This window comes from Drosophila sulfurigaster, chromosome 2R, assembly GCF_023558435.1.
Source record: "Drosophila sulfurigaster albostrigata strain 15112-1811.04 chromosome 2R, ASM2355843v2, whole genome shotgun sequence".
Lineage (NCBI taxonomy): Eukaryota > Metazoa > Arthropoda > Insecta > Diptera > Drosophilidae > Drosophila > Drosophila sulfurigaster.
Genome location: NC_084882.1, coordinates 37,119,646 through 37,140,545, shown reverse-complemented (window position 1 = coordinate 37,140,545; position 20,900 = coordinate 37,119,646). Strand labels below are relative to the sequence as shown.

The 20,900-nt window shown below is 43.2% G+C and overlaps 2 protein-coding genes across 2 annotated transcripts; one reads left to right on the top strand and one right to left on the bottom strand.

Moving 5' to 3' along the window:
- The first annotated feature begins 1,842 nt into the window (after positions 1-1,842).
- LOC133837095 (lysosome membrane protein 2) lies at positions 1,843-10,262 on the top strand. The gene is made up of 7 exons (XM_062267753.1): positions 1,843-2,505; positions 7,592-7,683; positions 7,747-8,259; positions 8,323-8,483; positions 8,941-9,221; positions 9,283-9,401; positions 9,467-10,262. Exons 1-7 carry the CDS (start codon positions 2,469-2,471, stop codon positions 9,914-9,916), a joined length of 1,653 nt encoding a protein of 550 aa, XP_062123737.1. The 5' UTR covers positions 1,843-2,468; the 3' UTR covers positions 9,917-10,262.
- A 26-nt stretch (positions 10,263-10,288) lies between these two features.
- Positions 10,289-12,979, bottom strand: LOC133837096 (transmembrane protease serine 11C). Its single transcript, XM_062267754.1, has 4 exons — positions 11,902-12,979; positions 11,322-11,508; positions 10,602-11,261; positions 10,289-10,544 (listed from the first exon to the last, which is right to left on the bottom strand). The coding sequence occupies exons 1-4, from the start codon at positions 12,026-12,028 to the stop codon at positions 10,289-10,291; spliced, it is 1,230 nt and encodes a 409-aa protein (XP_062123738.1). The 5' UTR covers positions 12,029-12,979.
- Between the last annotated feature and the right edge of the window lie 7,921 nt (positions 12,980-20,900).

The window sequence follows — 20,900 nt, the reverse complement described above, 5'->3', positions numbered from 1 at the left end:
TAGAAGATGAAATTCCGGCTTGTACCGAATTATGCATAAAAGTCGCTTAGAGTATTTAAGCTGATTCCCCAGCACAATGTATTAAACAACATTCATATACTTTGGTGTTTGCTCTCTCCCACTAAGTTCAAATATTTAATTATTTAAAAGATAAATGTGAAATGCATTAGGAGCAATAAAGCAATAAGTGACATATGTTTGTTTTTGAGGTCTAGAGTTGTTGTTTGAAATGCTCATTCCTTCCTCTGCCTTTCACTCTCTTTCTCTCTGCCTCTCTCTCTCTCTCTCATTCTTTGAAAGTTATCCTAGGAAAAGGCTTTAAGCTAACGCAGCGCAGAACTTGTGAAAAGCTTTCGGAAAAGCATTCGAGCATTGCGTCGTGTTGTCTAATAGCTGTTTACTGGCATTCGCCAGAGTAATATGCTATAATTATGGTTGTGCCTTGCTATAAATAACAAATAAATAACAATTAACCGTTTATAACATGGCAATTGCTAGTTAAAGCAGCTAAACGCAACGTTTGTTGATTTGAGTTAATGTTGCTAATGTGAGCGAATTTTTAACTCGGATCAAAAGACAATGGTCATAAAAAAACAAACCCGCAAATGTTCGCTATAATAATTAAGAACGCAAAATTATACGTGTTTTAAGAAATAAAGAGGTGTGTGAGAGCATTAGACACATGCGATCTTTTGCTAGAATCAGTTTTGGAGTCAAACATTAGGGTCGCTTAATGCCTAATGTCGACAGACTGTCTAATGCGTAATGCCTAACGTCTAATGCCTAATGCCTGACGTCTAATGCTTAATGGAGTGATCTGCCCCGAGACATCCCTTTGGCAACACGTGTCTGTCTGGGTTTTGGGCCAGGTTGAGTAAAGGCCAATGACAAGCACTCGATGTTTCTCAAGCTCGAATCTCTTCCTCAATCTGCAGCTGTATGCAGTTGACCCGTGACTCTAGTGTCGCCGATGTAGATCGATCAGATGCGATCATTATCCGCATAGCTTGTTAATAGCTTTTTTGTCAACTCAACTCAGTTGGAGATATATACTTCCCCTCAACCATCCACTTCCCTTGGCACCCGCCACTAACGACAGCTCTCTAATTACCGATTGATGTCGATAACTTCATGAATTTATTCAAAGGCCGCGGGGGCACGTGTGCGTGGTTATTAGGGATTAAATAGAGTAATTTGAGCTATTAACTATATGCTATAAGCATTCGCGAAGCACAAACAAATTTGCAATAACGAGAACTGTGCTCCCCAACGGCTGATCTCTCCATTGTCTTGAGCCACAACAGCTAAACGGATAAACGGCTAGCAGCTATAATAATAATAATATATTCGCGAACTTTAGTAACCCCCATAGAGAGAGATGCTAACATACTCGAAGTCGACGTCGTGTTCTAGTAGCGATTAACTCATCGTTCATCATTCTCTCTAGGGGGAGAACAGAAGTCCATTCGTTGCACTCGTATTACTGCTACAACTTCTACTACACAAAGTTGTTGCTCTTACTACATTTTATTGTTGACACTCAGGGACCGACGTCAACTGAACGTTAACAGGGGCTTGAAATTGGACCGGTTCATGAAAAGATTTCAGCGCTTCGACTTCGACGTCGGCTGCGATGCTAGATGCTCGATGCTCGATCGCCGCACTAGGTCTATGTCTCGATCTCAGCTTTAGCCGCTGTCGCAGTCGACGTCGCAGTCGCAGTCGCAGTCGACGTCGTAGTTGCTGTTGTTGTCTCTGTCTCAGTCTCAGTCCCAGGCATCTCAGTCTCGGTCTCAGTCGGAGCTAAGCTGCCCGGCCCAAGAGTCCATATAAAGGTACCCAGTTGGCGATCAGTTCAGCGCATTAAGTTGTCAAATGTCGTGAGAATAGGAAGTGCGTGCCAGTCAGATTCGGAAATAGTCACAACAATCGCATCAAGTGGAACGACAACACATTGGCAAATATTTAGAACACAAGTGCAACAAATCTGAAATATCTTATTTCAATTGAGAGTTGCTTGCCCCACGGTCTGTGTGTGTGCGTGTGTATGTGTAAGAGTGTGAGTGTGTCAGAAGTGCATTTGCGATCCAATTAGGATTCAAAGTCAAGTGGATAGATAATTGATATCGATACTAGTCATTATGAATGCTTCGACAGCTTAACAATTTATGGAATATTAATTCAAAATTAACCCCTATTGGCGGCCTGTCGGTGCCAGCTAATTGATCAGAAGCCATCATTTGTGGACTTGTTAATCGTTTCATTTGCCTACAAGTCATAAACAATACGCTATAAACTGTATAAACAAAGAGAACACTAAATTGCAGCAAGTAATTGATTTTCGTCATAAAACAACCAACTATAAATTTAGCCATAATTGATTGCCATACGGCTTTAAATAGTTTAAATACTCGCTGTCGCAAAATAAATAAATAAAAAATAAGTTGCAATAAGTTAAAAGTCTTAAAATGAAACTGTTCGCGAACAAAACCCAGCGGAATGCAAGTGAGTAAATAGTAGTTATCGTAAAGTCTCAACATAGCACTTAATTAAGTACTCCAACTCCAACTTCAACTCCAACTCCAACTTGAAGTCGAACTCCAGCGTTATATCGCCTATTGTCCATTTTTTTTAAGCCAAATTGAAAGCGCCATAAAAGATAATTCGGAACGCCTTCAAAGCTAAAGGGAACGATCCCGATGGGATCGTAAAAACTATTTATGCACTTCTTGCAAAACTGGTTGCCAAACTCAACAACAAGCTAAAAATTGTGCAATATCTGTTTAAGTTGCAATTGAATCTTACTACTATAAAGCAAGATTTGTAAACTTGTCCAAGATCCAAGAGCTTTTCTATTTGACACGTTTAATCTCCGCTAACTCGACGGGAACAATTTGTAGCTTAAATACTTTAGGCATTCAGCCATGCATACGAGTAGTATATTTTATTTTTATTAACAAATATAACAAATTACTTAATTCGCTTATAATTGTTGGCCAAATTCCAGTCGAGTCACAGGTGAATGATAATAAATTTAGCGCAATGTCAAAAGCAGTTGCTGAGCAGAAAATCACTATAATTGACACTCGTAATTATATGTAAAAATATATAAGTATTTGAATAACAAATGCATTGTATAAGCCATATTAAAAAAAAATATAATATACAATCGCCGGTCGCCGTTACAATTCTAAAAGCATTGCAATTAATGAACGATCGATTGTTTATTGAAAACTCTTTACGATTAAGTGCCCTCAAATCTCCGCCCAGACCTAATTGATTTGTTTATAGAACTGTCTCTCTAGTTGTCTTAATCCGATCCGATACGATTCGGTACGATCCGCTAGTAATTGCTGTCATATTATTAGAACGATTCGACAAAGTCATTGAATTCAAACTTAATTCCATGGCTTAGTCTAGTCTAGTGCAAATATACGTCCGCATATGTCCGAGAAATATGCCGGGCACTATTCAGGTATTAAAGTATCCAAGTTTGCGAATGTTTACGTGCATTAACGGATCACAGTTGCAATTTAGCTTGCATAAATTATAATTTGATGCTGGAATGGAGAGTGTAACGTCACGTACTACCTTACCATGAAGTCCGATTTGATGATCTGACGATCTCAATCGAAATAAAACGGTCTCAAATTGAAGGTGAACACTTTAAGCAACGTGGCCTTAAAGATGAATTGGGTGTGATTAGGCATCTTATTATACATACTCGTATATCAACATCTGTATCTTTCATATATGTAACGTATGAATTTGTTGAAGAAATTGCCTCACGTCAGATCGCATAATGATCGTGATCGTGAGTGGGCCAATTGCTAAGACTTGCCAAAAAAAAGGGCTTAAACTAATGTGTCTTTGTAACATATTTTTATTGGACGCTCAAGATGGCAAATAGTTGTAAGTACGTTAGCGCGAATAATACCAGCATTTATTTGACAAAGCAAAATATTTGGAGTATTCTTTAGAACTGTGAGAATCACCAAGCAGCATCGTCACTCATAGAAAATAGAAAATAATGCACACCTTAACATGTGCTAAACAATGCAAATAACAACAATTGTAAAACCAATGACAACAGATACGATTCGAGCTGGAGATCCGAGAACGACCAACGACGAGCACAACAAAGCGAATCAGTTTAAAAGCCGAACGCAGGTCGAATTTGGGGAATGAAGTCTAGGAGAGAGGGAGGGGGGTTATGAGGTGGGGAACTGTTTCCGATAAGCCTGGAACTCGGGAAAGTTGTAAATGCTGATGCGCTGTTTGTTGTTTGCTTTTCCTTATTGGCAGGCATCTAATTGTTAGCGAGACTTTTAAGGGTTTTGGGTTTAGCACCGTCTCGCGTTGTTCGCTGTTCGTTTTTTGGCGATGATTAACAACAAACAAAGCCAATAACAATAACAACAACGCGAGATTAATCATTAGCTAAACACAGGCAAACAGGCAATAGGCTAAACACAACATGGTTACAACAACAGTCGACTGCCGACTGCCGATGAATGACTGCCGACATGCCGACTGGCAAACAAATGAGCGGCTTAAAGTGCTATCCGATCCGATCCGATCCGAGTTGAGCTTTGGCAGAGCTGAACGTATCTTGTAGCTACAATATTAACGTGAATCTTGTTGGCCGTCTAGCTGGCTGGCTGGCTGTTTGCTTAATTTATTGTCATTTGACGGAAGTCACACATTCGTGTTTACAATGCTACACAACAATACTGTACTACATTGTTGCTGCATCGCTCAGAAATAAAAGCAATTCATTCTTGACTTTAGTGGGTCAGCAGCTAGCTGCGACCGCGACCGCGACTGCGACTGAGACGTCGACTGCGATGTCAATTGCAACGGCGACTCCACTTCGCGACAGTACATTATTTTGGGATGTTTGCATTTTAAATACTTTTTCTCAGGTTGGTTTCTCTCTTCTTTGCTTTATTTCGAGATTTTAATGCTATGCCAATTGCAGCGAACTTGAACTTCAAAGTGTTGTAGACTGTCGACAGACGAAACGACAACCGTCAACCAACAACCTCATAAAAGTGTAGAAACGATTACACTGCGAAAAAAAAGCTTTTCGAATTTGGATAGTTACTGTTTTGTTTTTATTTTATTTTATGCGAGAATTTGAAAATAACATAATGTATATTTAAAATTCAATTTGAACGTAATAAATTCAATATCTAAGAGTTGATATTCAAAGAAGAAATTATAAGTTGAATATTGATAATGAATGTTCAAATATATTGCGAAAAAAATTTGCGAATTTTGATAGTTGCTGTTTGTTTTTTGTGTTTATTTTAGAGTATATTTAAAATTCAATTTGAGTCTAATGAACTCAGTGTCTAATAGTTGATATATAAAGAAGAAATTGTATGTTGAATATTGATGATTGAATAATCAGGTATATAAATAAAATATGATTATGAATGCACATATATTTGATGTATCCCAGGGTGCACTAAACAAATAAATTCTATCTATAGCATTAATTTAACTTTTAAGTAAATGATGTCAAATGCCATTAACCGAATATAATTTAAATATTGCGCTCACGTGTTATTTTCTCTCAGTGAAGTTTTCATATTTTGTTGCAACCTTAATAGAGGGCCATAATGAGTTGACTTAGCTTTAGTTTTGGGTCAGAAACGGGTTCAGAGCACCAGACGAATCAGCTGTCGAGACAAGCGCCACTCATTCATGCTGAGATCACTTTTGGTTTCGGCTTTTGGCTTTTGAATCGACATTGCCAACTTCGTCCGCAGTCGCAGTCGGAGTCTCCGTTTCTGTCTCTGTCTGTGTCTCTGTCCACAACTCACAACTTTGGCAATGCAATTGCATAATTTAACGCGTCGATAGTCGATGTTTTTGGCCTTTCGTATGAGAGGTTCGTTGCAGCAGAATAATTTGAGCGCTTTGTTTGGCTCTTAATTTATGGAAGCTGTAGCTATTGCGACTGGATCGATCGATCGATCGATCGGCGGACTTGGCCTAACAAAATGGTTAAAAGCCTAACCGGCTAATCAGCGGAAAGAGCCAAGAAACAAAACTGTGATTTGTCGCTAAGCCGCTTGTGTTTCAAGGCAAGGATACCGCACAACAAACATATGGGTCATCTGAATACTGAATACTGACTGAGTCACAAGTATTCGAATACTCGCACACACACTCGCAGATGTTTTCTTGAGTTTTGTTTTGATTTTGAAATCTTGAGCTTATTTACGTTTTGTGGCGTGACAAAGTTGACATCAAAACAAAACCGAATTCCCAAATTGTTAATGAGTTTATGCTGTTGTTGTAATTGCCTCCACAATAGTTGTTGTTGTTGTTCTTGGTATTCGATATTGTTATTGTTGCCTCAAAGAACTGCCATAGGGGGATTGGTAAGCGGTTCAATGATCTTGAGCAGGTGCTTAGTGCGGTTCTTAGCGTGATGTTTCATTGTTGAATGTCTAATTGGCAGTTGCTACACAGTACTCGAGCTCGAAGGGGGATTTGGGAAATGATTTCGCTGATAAATGGGTTAATAATTTGTTTTGATTTATGACTGCCAGTTGGAGTAGTAGAAGTAGTATTACTACTCGCTCGATAGGAATAGTAATGGGAATGAGGCTTGGGGCTTGATGCTGGGGTTGGGCACACACGTGACCATGACCCTCAAAAATCGGTCAGAGATGCTCTTTCTCTTTCTCGTATGCGCACTTTGTGCTGCTGCGAAGAGCTTGTAATCAGTTTAAAAGATCACACCCGGAACGAAACATTTTCAATGATAACACTCTGGTGGAAGGTGAACATCTTGACGAGCATCGAGTGACGACGGAGATAAAACGAGTTTTCATACACTGCACCAAATGAGAATTGTGCCCACAACACGGTAATTAAAATATTCTCGTTCAATTTCGATCATTTGCGGAGATGAATAATGCATAACGAGGCCAAGACATGCAGCGCATACTAAGTATCTTTTGTTCAATGAACTCTCGAGCAACATAAATGGGGCGAAAGCATAAAAGTGACGCAACGAGTTTATGTTTTCGGGAACATCATGAGAGCTTGTTGCTCCAGTGCCTGACTTCTTGAACACTCGGACACACGGACACACGGACAGCTGGACTGCATCTCTCTGTTGAAGTCGAATAACGTTTATTGAACTCTGAAGCGATAACACTCGACTCAACTATAGACAACCACATAGTATATAACATAGTATAGCGCATTGTCAGCTGCGCCGTTTTCTTGTCTTGTTGTGATTGGGTTTTTTCTTTATTGGGTTTGTTTTTGCCGGCATTCTGTTCCTGCTCCTGCCATTGAGGTAGGTCGCAGATCTTTGTACTGCCTCGCCAAGCGATGACAGCCAGAACAACAGATTGTTGCGAAGGTCAATAACACAGCAGGCAGGCAAGCAGTCTGACACGCGATCCCCAAGCTGTCAGAGATTTAGCAAACTTGTTGAACTTCGACTGCTCGCCACAAGCGGCGACTCCGACAGCGAGATAGAGATCGAGTTTGAGTTTGAGTTTTAGTTCGAGTTATGGCTAATTGCATAATTCACCTCGTGCTCCAATTTATTATTTCACAGAGCTATTACGATGTGCTGCATTCGGCATGACGCTCGTGTTCCTTGGCGCCGTCATCTTTATGACCAATCCCGTCCAGCACTTCGTTGAATGGGTAAGCATAAAGTAAAGTGGAAGCTTAAATCAATCATAAATCAACTCACTTTGTTTGGATTAGCAACTGAGCTTAACCCCCGGAACTCTGCTCTACAAGCTTTGGCTGTTTCCTCCGCTCGATGTCTACATCATGGTCTACATGTTCAACTACACGAACGTGGATGACTTCATAGCGGGCAGAGCGACCAAACTCAAGGTGGAGCAGGTCGGTCCCTACGTCTATAAAGAGGTGCTCTCCAACCACAACGTGACCCTCAACGAGGCCAACAACACCATCAGCTACACGCCACGTCGCGAATACATCTTCATCCGGGATCGCTCCGTGGGTGATCCCCACTTTGATCGCATTCGAGCGCCCAACATTCCCTACATGGGCGTGAGCACCCACGCTGCCAGTCTGTCCATGTTTGCCGCTCTGGGAATCAGTGCGCTGACCAAGCGCCTTAATGCGCAGCCCATGCTGGAGGTTAGCGTGCACGATTACATGTGGGGCTATGAGGATCACCTCGTGCACTTGGCATCCAAGTTCGTGCCCAGCTACATCGACTTTGCCAGCTTCGGCATCATGGAGAAGGTGAGTAGTAATGACTCGATTAAGTCTAAGTATATTAAACTAATCAATCTCTCAATCGATTAGCTGTTCAGAGAGGGTAACGAGAGTAATGTGGTCAACATGCATCTGCCAGAGCGAAGGGACTCCAATGGAGTCGTGCTTCCCAACTCGCCACGTGGCTATTCACTGCACAGCGTCAATTACGGACGCGGTTTCATGCGATGGGACTACGACGAGGCAACAAAGTAAGTTAAAACCTAAGGCTTGCTTCTATATTGTTTAATATTGGAAAATAAAGACAAGTCTATTAGAATTACAAGTGTTTTTAACAAGCCCAATACACCTTATAAGGTATTGTGAATCACCATCAATAGCCGAATTGCTCGGCATCTATAAAAGATACAGTCAACGTACTTTTCGTACACCTTCGCAAAAGTCGCAATCTCAGACAAGTCTATTACTACTTTGAAACTTTGAAACTATTTTGAAACCTCCCCCTTGATGCCATAATAATAACATTTGAAACTCGTATTTTAAAGATATGTGCATATGATTTAGCATGCGGTTACATATGTAGTTTATTTAAATTGTAGCAGGTTTTTAAGAATGAATATAGAATTGAAAGTTTATAATCGATTATCAAAGTATACACATAAAAGAAAACGATTCTTGACTGACAACCCAACCCTTCTCTTCTTGCAGTGGCACTCGATGCAATCGCATTTGGGGCAGCCACGATGCGACTCTCTTTCCGCGTGACATGAACGAGGAGGACGAGTTCTTCATCTACCGCAGGACATTCTGCCGCAGGCTGCCTTTGAAATTTGTGCGCACCCTAAAGTTCTGGGGTCAGGATGCTTTTGAGTACACGATGGAGCCGCACATCTTTGACAGCGAGCTTGGCAACGTGAACTCCTCTTGCTTTTGCAAGAACAATCAGTGTCTGAGGCGCGGCGTGGGCAATGTGGCGCCTTGCTACTACAGTGAGTACCCGCTAGAGGCGCTAGACGGAACTGCTTATTTTACTTTCGATTTGATTTTTAGACATGCCCTTGGCTATAACGTATCCGCACTTCATGCACACTGATCCCAGTTTGCTAGAACGGTTCGATGGCCTGAAGCCGAATGAGTCGATTCACACTTCCACTTTCATGCTGCAGCCGGTAAGTAATACTGATGATGATCAACTCTCTTTCTATTTCTAATTGAATCTACTTTGCATTTGTAGCAACTGGGCGTCCCTCTGCACACTCACATGCGATTGCAGGCCAACCAAGTTGTGGGCAAGGTGAAGTTCAATCGCCTGATGGAACCCTTCGAGAACATGGTGCTGCCTCTGCTTTGGGTCGATCTAACCATTGACAACCTGCCCGTCATTCTGCAGTTGCTTGTGCACGGCATTAAGTACGCCTTCCCTCTGATGCAAGGCATATTGGCTTTGGGCCTGATCCTCGCTGGATTGTATCAGCTGACTGCTGCGTTCATGCTCTGCTTCTGGTCGCCGCCAGGAGGAGTGCACAGCAAGATCGAGCATGCTGAGAAGGCAGCCTCTATAATAAATGGCTTGACCATCGGTGTATCCTTCCACAAAGCGACACCAACAGCGGCGGCGTCGACGATGTCAACAGCAGAGTGTGTGCAGGAGGCACAGAAGCTGCTGTCGCGAAGTGAGGTCTAGCGGATATTCCTGCTTTTGTTTTTTCGGAACTTTACCTCAAGTGGATACGTGTAATACTGTAGTGTTAAGAGCCGCCCTGTGATACTAAGACGATAAGATGATTTAATAATTGCCAACCAGGAGATTTGGTGTAGATTCGATCGATTCTACATATCGGAAACAACTTAGGGAACACTCTATGCTTACGCTATGCGAAATAAGTTATGGTTAAGGTCAAAGGTTAATCTATTAAATACAATACCATAAAATATAAATACGTACACATAAGTAACAAAGTTATCGCTATAGTTCTAGACATTAAGAGAACAATTACAGCACGACAGCACGATATTAATCGTATCAATAATCGAATGCTTTTCTTTTGGCTTCTGGCTAATGTGAGGCAATCGTGTCTTCGATCCAGTTCAAATAGTACGAGATGCGCAGATAGACATCGGGGAAGTTCTCGAGGGCACAGCCCGAACCAAAGGATGTCACGCCGGCAAGAATCCAGGGACCGTCTCGAGATAGGCGGCACTGCAGTGGACCTCCTGAGTCTCCGACACAAGTGCCTCCCTGACCATTGAGCTGCCCAGCACAGAGGTGGCCGCCATGTATATTGACGAAGCTGCCATAAGCATCCTTGCACCTGCAATTCGAATGGGAGTCAGAAATTCCTCAGGGGAGGATAAAGTCTACGACTCACCTACGATTCTGGTGGAGCGGAACTTGCGTCTTAAGCAGCTCATTGGACAGATCCCCACTTATGTTCGCCTTGCCCCAACCTGTGGCCACACAGTCAAAGAAGGGCATATTCCGGGTATCATCCCGCTCTCCCAAGTCCGAGTCCTCCGACTCCAGCTTGAGTTTCATTAACTTGTCATTGCGCCGTCTTGTGCGCTTTGTGCTACGCGGAGAACGCTCCGATTGTCTTAATGCCTGACGCAATCGATTCAGTATCTTCATGTTCATCAGTTCCCGCATAGACATGTCTATGGAACTGGGAGCTGTGACGTTCCGGTAACGTCTTCTGCTCTGCACACTGCGAAGAAAATTGTCAATTTTTTCAGGCACATCGTCCAACTCCAATTGCTGGTTAAGCACATCATCCTGTGGAGGAGCCGGCGTCTCTTGCGGTTCCCTCAGCATGAAGGGCAAGCAAATGCGACGAATGTGTGAGGAACGCGAGAGATCCGCAGGCTTCGATAGCTTCATGAGCACAACATCGTGGCGAAAGTTGTGGTAGTGATGATGCAGTACAATCTTCTCGACGGGAATACGCTGCTCGTTGCCCGACTCAAAGTTGCGATCATGCTCACCGAGAACCACCGTCCACAGCGGCGGAATGGGTAGGTTAAAGAGATCGCTGCAAGGCCAAGTGTTGGAGTCACCAGATCATTATACTTCTCAGAATGGAGGCACTTACTTGTGCACGCAGTGTGCGGCTGAGAGTATCCAGTACTGATGGATAAGCACGGCCCCGCACCAATGACCAAGGAAGCCCAGCGATGGGTGCAGCAGCTCCAAGGATGCCTGCCAAGGAAACTGTCCTTCGTTGGTGGCAGCGCCTGAAATAATCCGTCCACTTCTACGACCCGTTCGACAGCCGCAGTCTGTGGAGAAAAGGAACGGGGTGAGCTTAAATATATTTATTCAATGTAAGGCACATTTTGTTGTATTGCAATATTGTATAGTCTCCTCGTCGTATTCTTTTCTTTTCCAACTAGCCCCAAGTCATATTTATCTGTCTAATTATACGTTCTCAAATACATCCCGAAATTCAACAGAATGTGCAAGGATCTAACAATTATGTGGTCATATACATATGTAATCTGAGTATAGCCAGCGGGATTACTATTTGGTTTTTAACGACTATGGGAAATGGGGGAAAAAACAGACAAACTGACGAACTTTGATCGTAAACTCATAACGTAAATGGGATTTTTAATGATACCCTTTACACAGATCTGATATGTAATGATCTGATTAGCATCACTTGAACTCACCTGTCTCAAAGGGTGTGGTCTGTTGCACGAGCAGAAGCAGGAGAAAGAGCAGCCAATGCACTTGCACTTGCACTTGCAATTGTGCTTGTGGCGACGATAGCTTCATCAGCTTCAGCTTCATCTTCATTTTGGTCGCTGCTCTCGTGGAGCAACTCAGCGCAACTTTAGCGGCTCATGGCGCGCATGACTGACCCAAAGAGTCAGTAGCAGATGCAAATGCAGATGAAGACAAAGACGAAGATGAAGAGGGGGCTTGGCTGTGACTTGGCTGCGGCTTGTGATGACAGTTGGTAGTTGCTAGTTGGTACTTGGAAGTTGAAAGATGGCAGCTGCTGTTAGCGGTATCCTGATGATGCTGTTAGTTGCTGTTGCTGTTGCTGTTGGTGATGATGATGGTGATCAACAGTCGACTATTGTTACTGACGGTTACGTTGCTGTTGGCTTTTCACTTTCACGCTTACGCTTACGCTCGCAACTGAAGCAACTCAACTTGTGACTTTAACTCGGCTTGGTCTGCTTGACTTTTTAATAACACGCATTCGCCGTTTAGACCTTTTTTAATGCCTTTAAATATTATAATTTACGAGATTTCCCAGCTTCACTTTTCTTTTCGCTCGTTCGCTCTCTTGCTCTCTCGCTCACACTCTCTCACTCACATTCGCGTTCTCGCTCTGCGCATTAATTAGCCAACAACTGTGGGCGTTTCTGCCTCGATTTGTGTGCAGAAGCCAAGTCGAAGACTGACTCGGAAACTGTGACTCGCTCTTAGGCTGTGGGCCCGTGCCCTCGGTTATATAATGATGGAGGTAACTCTGCTGTTGCTGCTCGAAGAAGCAGAAGCTGGCTAAAGTTGGGTGGCCTGGAGGCAGACACTATTAACGGTTATGGTTTGGGTTTCAGTTTCAGTTTCTGTTTCGGATTTGGTTTCCGTTCAAGTTTCGCTTTCGTAGAGCGCGTGCGCAACGTTGAAGATGGAGTTCAAGTAGGAGTTGGAGTTGATGTTGGAGCTGAAGTTCCAGTTGGGTACTGCGGCCCATGCGAATCGCTTGCGACGAGCGCCAAAATGCAACTGGGCGCTGCTCAGGTTTTGGCCAACAAACATTTACCGTTTCGGTTACATCGCATGCTGCGCGGTCGGCGTCGCTTTGCGGCGCGTCGTCGACATTTGACTGTGTCTAGTGTTGCATGCCCCGCGACCGAGCGCTGCTAGTTACAATAATATCAGCAGCGGCAGCAGCGGCAGCAGCGGCAACAGCAGCAGCAATAATAATAACAAAGCGACGCGAACGAAAGTGAAAAGACAGCGCGAGGCAGCGGGCAGCAAAAGAGCAGCCAACAACAACAACAGCAACGAATGAACAACAAACAACAAACAGCAAACAAACAGCAACCACAGCATCAGCCGCAACAGCAACAGCAACAGCTTCGTTGACGACAACGATGATCGGCTGGGATTTGAGGAAAGGGTAAGCTTGGGCTTGCTTCAACTTCACGTGATCATTCACAGCTGTCGAATTGGGGTTCACTGAACATATAGTAACTTGTGGATTTAAATTGGTATTAAATAATACACAGCTCACAAGCTTTGAATCGTTCAATTAAATATTAACTTGCAGTTGAAGTTGCAATAATAGGCGTTACTCAACCCTTCATATATATAGATAGTGATCGTGGGGGAAATGATTTAAATGCTAACAACAACGCTTATGCAAAGTTGTAATGAATTCAACATAGAAATATCGTTTGTTTAGTGTCGATTTAAATTACATTGGCAACTATCAATTGCACAATGAGTGTACAATTATATGTTAATATAATTATCACATGTGCTATTAATTTGCAGCTAATCGAATTCTTTGAGTTCGTTTAGTACAAGGAATGTCAGTGTTACGTATACGCCCGATCTTCCGGTTACGTGTTGAGCTCGTAATTAATTGAGGGGTCGAGTGTTGAATTTTTATTAAAGTAGGGTAAACAAGAAGAGATAAGTTATTCACTTCATATATTCTCAGCAGTTGCTGTGAATGATGGCACCACAATTCACCTCGCCAAGTCCAAAGTGTGAGTAAGTGTGAGTGAGTGAGTGTATGAGCAGAGTATATGAGTGTATATCCGCAGTTGCAGTGCAGTTGAGTTACTTTCGTTTTCATTACACAGTCGCAGCAACAGCAACAGCAACAGCAACATCAGCAGCAGCAGCAGCTGACTCTGCAGGCTAGAGTCGGGTTGGGAGTTGGGAGCTTGGGAGCCGGACCCACGCCCGACTTGAATTCCGCGTTGCGATGCCAGCAAAACTCATAAGTCATTTGACTGTCTTGTTGGAGCAGCAGTCGGGACAGCAATGGGGAAGTTGTTAATGCAACAGCAATAACAACTGTTGTGGCAGTGGCCGCAACAATACTCCAAGTGCAACAGCAACATTGCTCTGTTTACGCAGCCAATTGATCATTTAAGCCAAGTTAAGCTACTGCTTGGCTGTCCGCCCGTTTGCCTGCCTGTCAATTTGTTATTGTTTGTGGGCGTTGTCGAGTTGCTGCCTCGTTGTTGCAGTTGCAGTTGCTCTGGCTCTTGCTCCGTACAATTAACGGACGCCTTGAGCTCTGCGGCAATTGCTGTTGCTGTTGATGTTTTCTTGTTTTCTTCTTGCTTTCTTGCTTTATTTGTTTGTTTGTTTGTTTGCCTGCCGCTCGTCAATGGTGAACGTTAATCAAAAAATCAGAAAACGCTCGTCGTTTGCACAATCAGCGCACACTTGTAATCGAGCAATGTGATGTGAAGAGAGAAAAGTTCGCGTCCCTGTTTAAGGCTAATGCTTAATAATCAAACTCCAACAGCAGAGTCAACCGATCTGAACTTTTTCAGTCTTCGCAGTCGCGGAGTTGCAAAAATTAAATTGAACCCAAGACGAAAAAAAAACTTTAAATCGAATGGAAAATATTAGAAATCAAATGGATTTGTACGCATACGACGTGCGGCGACAATCAACGGAAGCGTTGCGGGTCAATTAGCCCTCTCAGCGGCAACAGCAACAACAATAGAAACAACAACTTTAGTCCACAGCAACATGAGTCAAATTAGTCAAGCTAAACAAAATGATCACGTAAATATTTTGGCGTTGGCGTTTGGAGAGGAGAAATCGTGGTTCGAGACCTTGAATGCAGCCAGCCAGTAGAGTCGAGTGCTGCATGCCTCTGTGGCTGCTGTTGCTGCTGTTGGTGCTGCTGCAGTGGGCTGCAATTTCACTGCTGTTATTCAATTGCAGTTGCATCATAGATGCCAGCAACATGTGGCCAGCTGATCGCCCAGCAACCGCTCCGATCCGATCCGAGTTCGAAAACCCGACAAAATCGAGCAACATTTGTTCAGCTCAGAGCTGAATTGAGTGGAGTGGAGTGGAGTTGAGTTGTTGTGCCACAGCTGATCGACATAAGGCAAGCGTGCAACGTATTTGCATGCCACGCAGCAGCAACAGCTGAAGCTGTAGCTGAAGCTGAAGCAAGTATCTTCCACTATGCGCGCATTACATTACCAAGCGACTGAGATGGGGGCAAGACAGCAGGCGCTTTCCACACGGCTGACGCCGCAGCAGAGCGTTGTTGCCTCACATGAAAACGAAAGTGCTTCAAGTGGTTGTTGGCCAGCTGGCATTGTTGTTGCTGCTGTTGTTGATTAGGTTATACTATTTGTTGGCACTCACGATTAAAAGTTGCTATCTCTGCCTTTTGCTTGTGCTGTTTCCTGTATCTCCAAGTCGGTGCTGTCGGTGTGTTTATGTTTTGAATTGTTGCCGCTAATGCTGCTGCTGCTGATGCTCATGCTGCTGCTGCTGTTGCTGTTGCTGACAGTGGCAATGGGAATGCCAACGTTGCATGCCACATGCGCTCGCGGCATGCACACTGGCGCCAAACGCTTTGTTCAGTACACAAAAATGTTTTGTTTTTATTTGTTTAACATCAGCGCCACAGTTGGAGTTGAAGCTGAAGTTGTTGCTGATGATTCCCCAAGATTTATGGTGTGAAATGCGTTAAATTTGAATATCAAACTGACATTAAATAATTTTGTTAAGCAGCAAAATTCAGCTGCTTAAATTAAAAATCGATTTAATATGTTTTAAACACAAGCTTTAAAGTTCAGCTGCCACCCAAGTAGCATCTCGTTTGTTTTTTACATATCTAAATCGGATTCGTAGTTGGTGTCGTGAGGTGAACAGCGTTTTTTATTAATAGCAATTAGCGTTAACCAAATTGCCTGGAAATTGTGGTGCATGTTGTTTAGTTTAATATGTTGTTGCTGCTTTTGCTGTAGTTGTTTGTTGTTTCGGTTTTCAGTTTTCAGTTTTCGGTTTTCAGTTTTGCTTTTCTTCTTTCTTGCGGTTGTTTTATGTGGCGCAAAACTTGCGGTTTCCACATGTTGCCAATGGGATGGGATGGGTTGGGAAAATGGGAAATTGCTCAGCAATGCAACTGCATTTATGTCCATGTATTGTATGCAGACTTTACTCCCTCCTCTGCTCTGCTCTGGCTACTGCTGCTGCTGCTGCTTCCTCTCTCGATGTGGCAAGCATTTAAACACTTTGAACTCGATTGAACCCACCTGCAAACATTTATCGTAAAATTGCTGACAAAACGCGACAGGTTGCCAAAGAGCTCCACTCAGATGGCTGATGGCTTCCTTCGCTGTGCTTTCGTCTCAGCTCAGTTTGTGGAGATTGTCTAATCAAAGTCAACTAAAAATTAAGTGTCTAAATTATGTCATGCTGTAGCTGTAGCTGTAGCTGTGTTGTGGTCGTGGTTACGATGTCTTTTGTTTGCCGCAGTGCAGGCGAAATGACAAAACACAACAACACAAAAAATATTATTCGCACGCCACGCGCCTGATAAACGAACGCACTTGGCCCCCTCGGGAAGTGAGCTTAAATAAATAAATAGAGAAGAGAAACTACGACAATGACGATGAAAGGGGTACACAGACAACAGCAGCAGCAGCAGCAGCAGCAGATGAGCTCGCCATCTCGGATATAAACAGTCCAAAGCCAATTATAAATTGCATTTGAATTGGACTTGAATTGCTTGAGAAAGAGAAAGAGAGTCTGAGAGGAGCGCAAACAGAGGCAAAATCAACCTTTCAAATGACCTTTTCTAAATTAAATGAAATTTGGTTTTTTAATGACAATTTCGCTTCGATTCAAGGCTAATTCGATGACGACAATAAAGAGTGCTCCAGCTCTCTTGTTGCTGACGTCTTTGCTTGATAAGAGCAGAAGGTTTCTTAGCCGGGTTGTTGTATCAATCGCTGGTTATCGTGTCACAGCTTTGGTCTTTCTATTTTTAAGGTTTTGGCAAACATTTTGAGCTTATCAGCAATGCTTTACGAAAAGTGCCGCAGTTGTACTCGGAGCTGTATCTGTATCTGTATCTGTAGTTGTAGTTGTATCTGTGAGATACAAATGCGGCATTTGCACGAAGCCTTCGCCTTCATTTAAACAAATTTTTGCATATGCCTTCCGCATGTCATACTCGCAACCTCAGTCTAGGCCAAAGAAAAGAAAAAAAAAGACAAGTAATAAAGCTACAGACGAGTGTGCTTGACTGTGAGATACCCGCTATCCATTTTGAATGAAAGCAAAACAGTAGGGCATTGTTCTTAAAATTTGCTAAATTAATATACCGTAAAAATACTAAAAATATACCAAATGCTATATGTTTTGTATATTGGTGCAGTACTATTTTATCTCCTTTTTATTTTGTCTCTAACTCTTATAGTCTCTGAGATCTAAGAGTTCATACGGACAGACGGACAGATAGACAGACGAGAATGGTTATATCGTCTGGGGAGTTGACGCTGATCAAGAATATCAATACTTCATAAGGTCGGAGATGCCTCCTTCTCTCTGTTACATATAAGTATTTCATAGAGGCACAAAGTCAAAATACCCTACGATCCTATGGGTAGCGGGTATAATCACACTCACAAAAATTTGGGTGCCCCATCGAAACTGTGGCCCAAAAGGTCAGTGCAAGAGATAAATTACCCCAGCCAAGCCAAGCCAAGTCAAGCTGTCTGGACTATCCCCAGCCACAGACATTGGGGCCATTGCCGAGCGTGGAGTGTGAGAGAGAGGGAGAGGACTCGTGTTGCCTTTTTCATGGCTTCCGCCGCAGTTGCTGCTGCCAAAATCAATGGAATATTCCGGCTTCCGCTGTCATTTCAGCCACCCGCCTGGCAAACTGCTCAACTATGAATATATAGGCTCGACTCGACCCAGACTCGACTTAGTTCCGGGCAGGGCTGACGAAAGTGGCAAGGGCTGCCAAATTGGGGCGGCGCGGCATGGCGGGGTAATAATTGTTATGATGCCGTCCGCTGGTCTAATATTTATTTTGCATATGTGTTGCATGTCCGAGTTGCCACTAAGCCAGTTAATACCCTCTCTTTTGACCACAGACTTGACGCTCGTTGATGGGCTAATTACATATTTGTTGCACACAGAATATAGATATTTCCATATGAATAATAATTTACAATTGTTTCGCCAATTAAATATTTATTTCTCATTTGTTTTGTAATTTTCCATGCCATGAATTATTCAGCTTAGAGTATCAGCTTGTTCGATGATGACAAGATTTGGCATTTAGGGCTTAGTTTTTAGTTTTTTTTTGTGTGAGGCATAGCGTTATGTTTGCCCATCGAAGGTCAGTTGGGGGCGTGGCTGCTGCAGTGGCAACGTAGGCAAAGCGAAAGCTGAAGGGAATCGGAGGATCGGAAAAGCTGCAAATTAAAATTCGTTTATTGTGCCAAAAGTTATGCAAGCTTTGTTGAGCTCTGTTCCGATTTTATGTGGGCCCAAATTCAATACTCTGCTGCAACACGTCAAAATAATTACACAAGCAAGGGCAAATGGCGGGATTCATTTAAAAAGCAATGTCTGCAATTGCAACTGCAACTGCAACGAGCACAAATCTGATCTGAGCTCATCAATTCAGCTGGCTAAAACGACACGAGGCAAATTTATTTTGGCCAAGCGTAAATCTTTGCAACCAGACAAAATAAACAAAAGTCACAGATACTCGCACACTCGCCCCTACACACACACACACACACACACACACAGGCACATACAAACACTCATACTTGTGTGTGTGGGATGCAATTGCAATGACATGTTGAAAACATAGAAGGACATGTGTAATTTCTCACGTGCTGCTCGACGAAAGCGACTCAAACAGCTAAGCGTAAAGACTTCTCTATACTCTTCAGTCTAACACTTTCTTATATCGTGTTTTTGTTGTATACTATACTCGTATAATGCAAATGGTGGTAAACCAATCTTGGCATATTAAGTATACGTAGCATTAGGTAAACGTAATCGATGAGTTGCCAAAAAATATATAGCATTCTAAATGCTGAGACACAAAGAGTATAAAACCAAAAACCCCGAAGCGAACAAACAAAAATTCCAAATGAAACAAGCAATACAATTGTTTGCACTATTTCCATGTTGTTGTTGTCATTTCTTGCTGCTGTTGTTGTTGGTGTGAGCGCATAAAAGAAAAGCGCTTAAAAAATAACAGTAAATTACACAGGCAAGCGGCAAGCGGCAAGGGGCAGGCGGCAGGCGGCAAGGCACGCCCCCTTTGCCACTTCGCCACAGCATTTCACCGCCTCTGCGATGCATGACGAGCTTGCATACTTTTAGGGACAGCTGATTTAATTCCGCACCATGGGATGCTGTGTGAGGCAGAGTCCTTGCCACCAGATGTGGCACAGCGGAGGGCGCGGTCTGCTGCGCATCGCAATTTGCAACGTCCCAACCGCCGCTGCACCTGACGCTGTGACTCGACTCGACTCGAGCCAAGCACGCAATCCGCAGGGGATTCACCAGACTAAACAGAGCAGCAAGAGGAGGCAGGGAAAGGGGAACGGAAAGAACTCTTCTGTTCTGGTTCTGCTTTAGTTTCGGATGTGGATTCGGATTCGAAGTTTTTTTATGTTTATTCGCATAGCATGAATTTATATGAGCACAATTTGTAATATGACGACGAATGCAAAAGCGAATGGGAATGCGAATGCGAATGTTTGTCTGTCTTTTGAATGGCTTTTAGGCCAGAGCGCTTCCTAATCTGATTTCTCAGGCAAATACACGTAGAAGACAAACGACTTTAGCCATTATGACACAAAATGTAAAAGACAGAGCAATTAAATTCTCAGCACTAGAAGTTGTGGAATTTAGCAAAATGAAATAATTTGCCAAAAGTGATGTTCAAGAATTTAATTCAGTGAGCCATTAAAGGTAAATCTCTTCAAGTTGCCTCTGTTTCGTGTTGTACAGTGTAAATGCCCACTGAAGGCTTTCATTATGCTCGCCTTTCTTCACGTGTTCCTTTTGTATAGTTCTCAGCGTTTGAGGTTGTTATTGTTATGTTTCCCCTGCCCATTGTTATTGCCGCGTTTTCCAAAGAATGAGAGAGAGAGAGAAACACTAAACAATACGGCAAAATTACTTAATTTCATGTTGGTCTAATCAAGTTGCCATTGCCATTGCCATTGCCGGTTTCAGGAGACCAACTGCAGACTGCTGTTGGTTGTTGGTTGTAGGTTGATGGTTGTTCGTTGTTGGCTGCCAAGTGCCGAGAGCCGAAAGCGAGTGTGCGGCTGGCACGGAAGGCCGCACAAAAGCGTGCAAGGAGGAGCAGCAGCAGGAGGAGGTACTAAGTGTGTGTGTGCAGGTGCGGATTGCCTGTAAATAACGTGACTGTGCCATGCCAAGCTCACATGTGCCCCACTCGGCTCTTTCATCTCTGAGAACACACACACAGAGACGACCCAAAGACCCAACGGCTGATGGTTGCCTACTTTTTTCGTTCTTTTGGTTTTTTGGGGCCAACGTTTAGTGGACGCTCATTTATGCTCGAAGCAACAACGGCAACGGCAGCAACAACAACACGAAATGGGTGGACAGCTAAGCACTGTCAACAACAACAGCCACGAGAGCGTAAAGA

Bases quoted from the DNA above. Each gene is read 5' to 3' on its own strand.
- LOC133837095 (XM_062267753.1), top strand. From the start codon at position 2,469: ATGAAACTGTTCGCGAACAAAACCCAGCGGAATGCAA. The intron at 7,684-7,746 runs GTAAGCATAAAG...TGTTTGGATTAG, and splicing joins TCCAGCACTTCGTTGAATGG to CAACTGAGCTTAACCCCCGG. The intron at 9,222-9,282 runs GTGAGTACCCGC...TTTGATTTTTAG, and splicing joins TGTGGCGCCTTGCTACTACA to ACATGCCCTTGGCTATAACG.
- LOC133837096 (XM_062267754.1), bottom strand. From the start codon at position 12,028: ATGAAGATGAAGCTGAAGCTGATGAAGCTATCGTCGCCACAAGCACAA. The intron at 11,509-11,901 runs GTGAGTTCAAGT...TTTTCTCCACAG, and splicing joins GACCACACCCTTTGAGACAG to ACTGCGGCTGTCGAACGGGT. The intron at 11,262-11,321 runs GTAAGTGCCTCC...TTGGCCTTGCAG, and splicing joins GCCGCACACTGCGTGCACAA to CGATCTCTTTAACCTACCCA.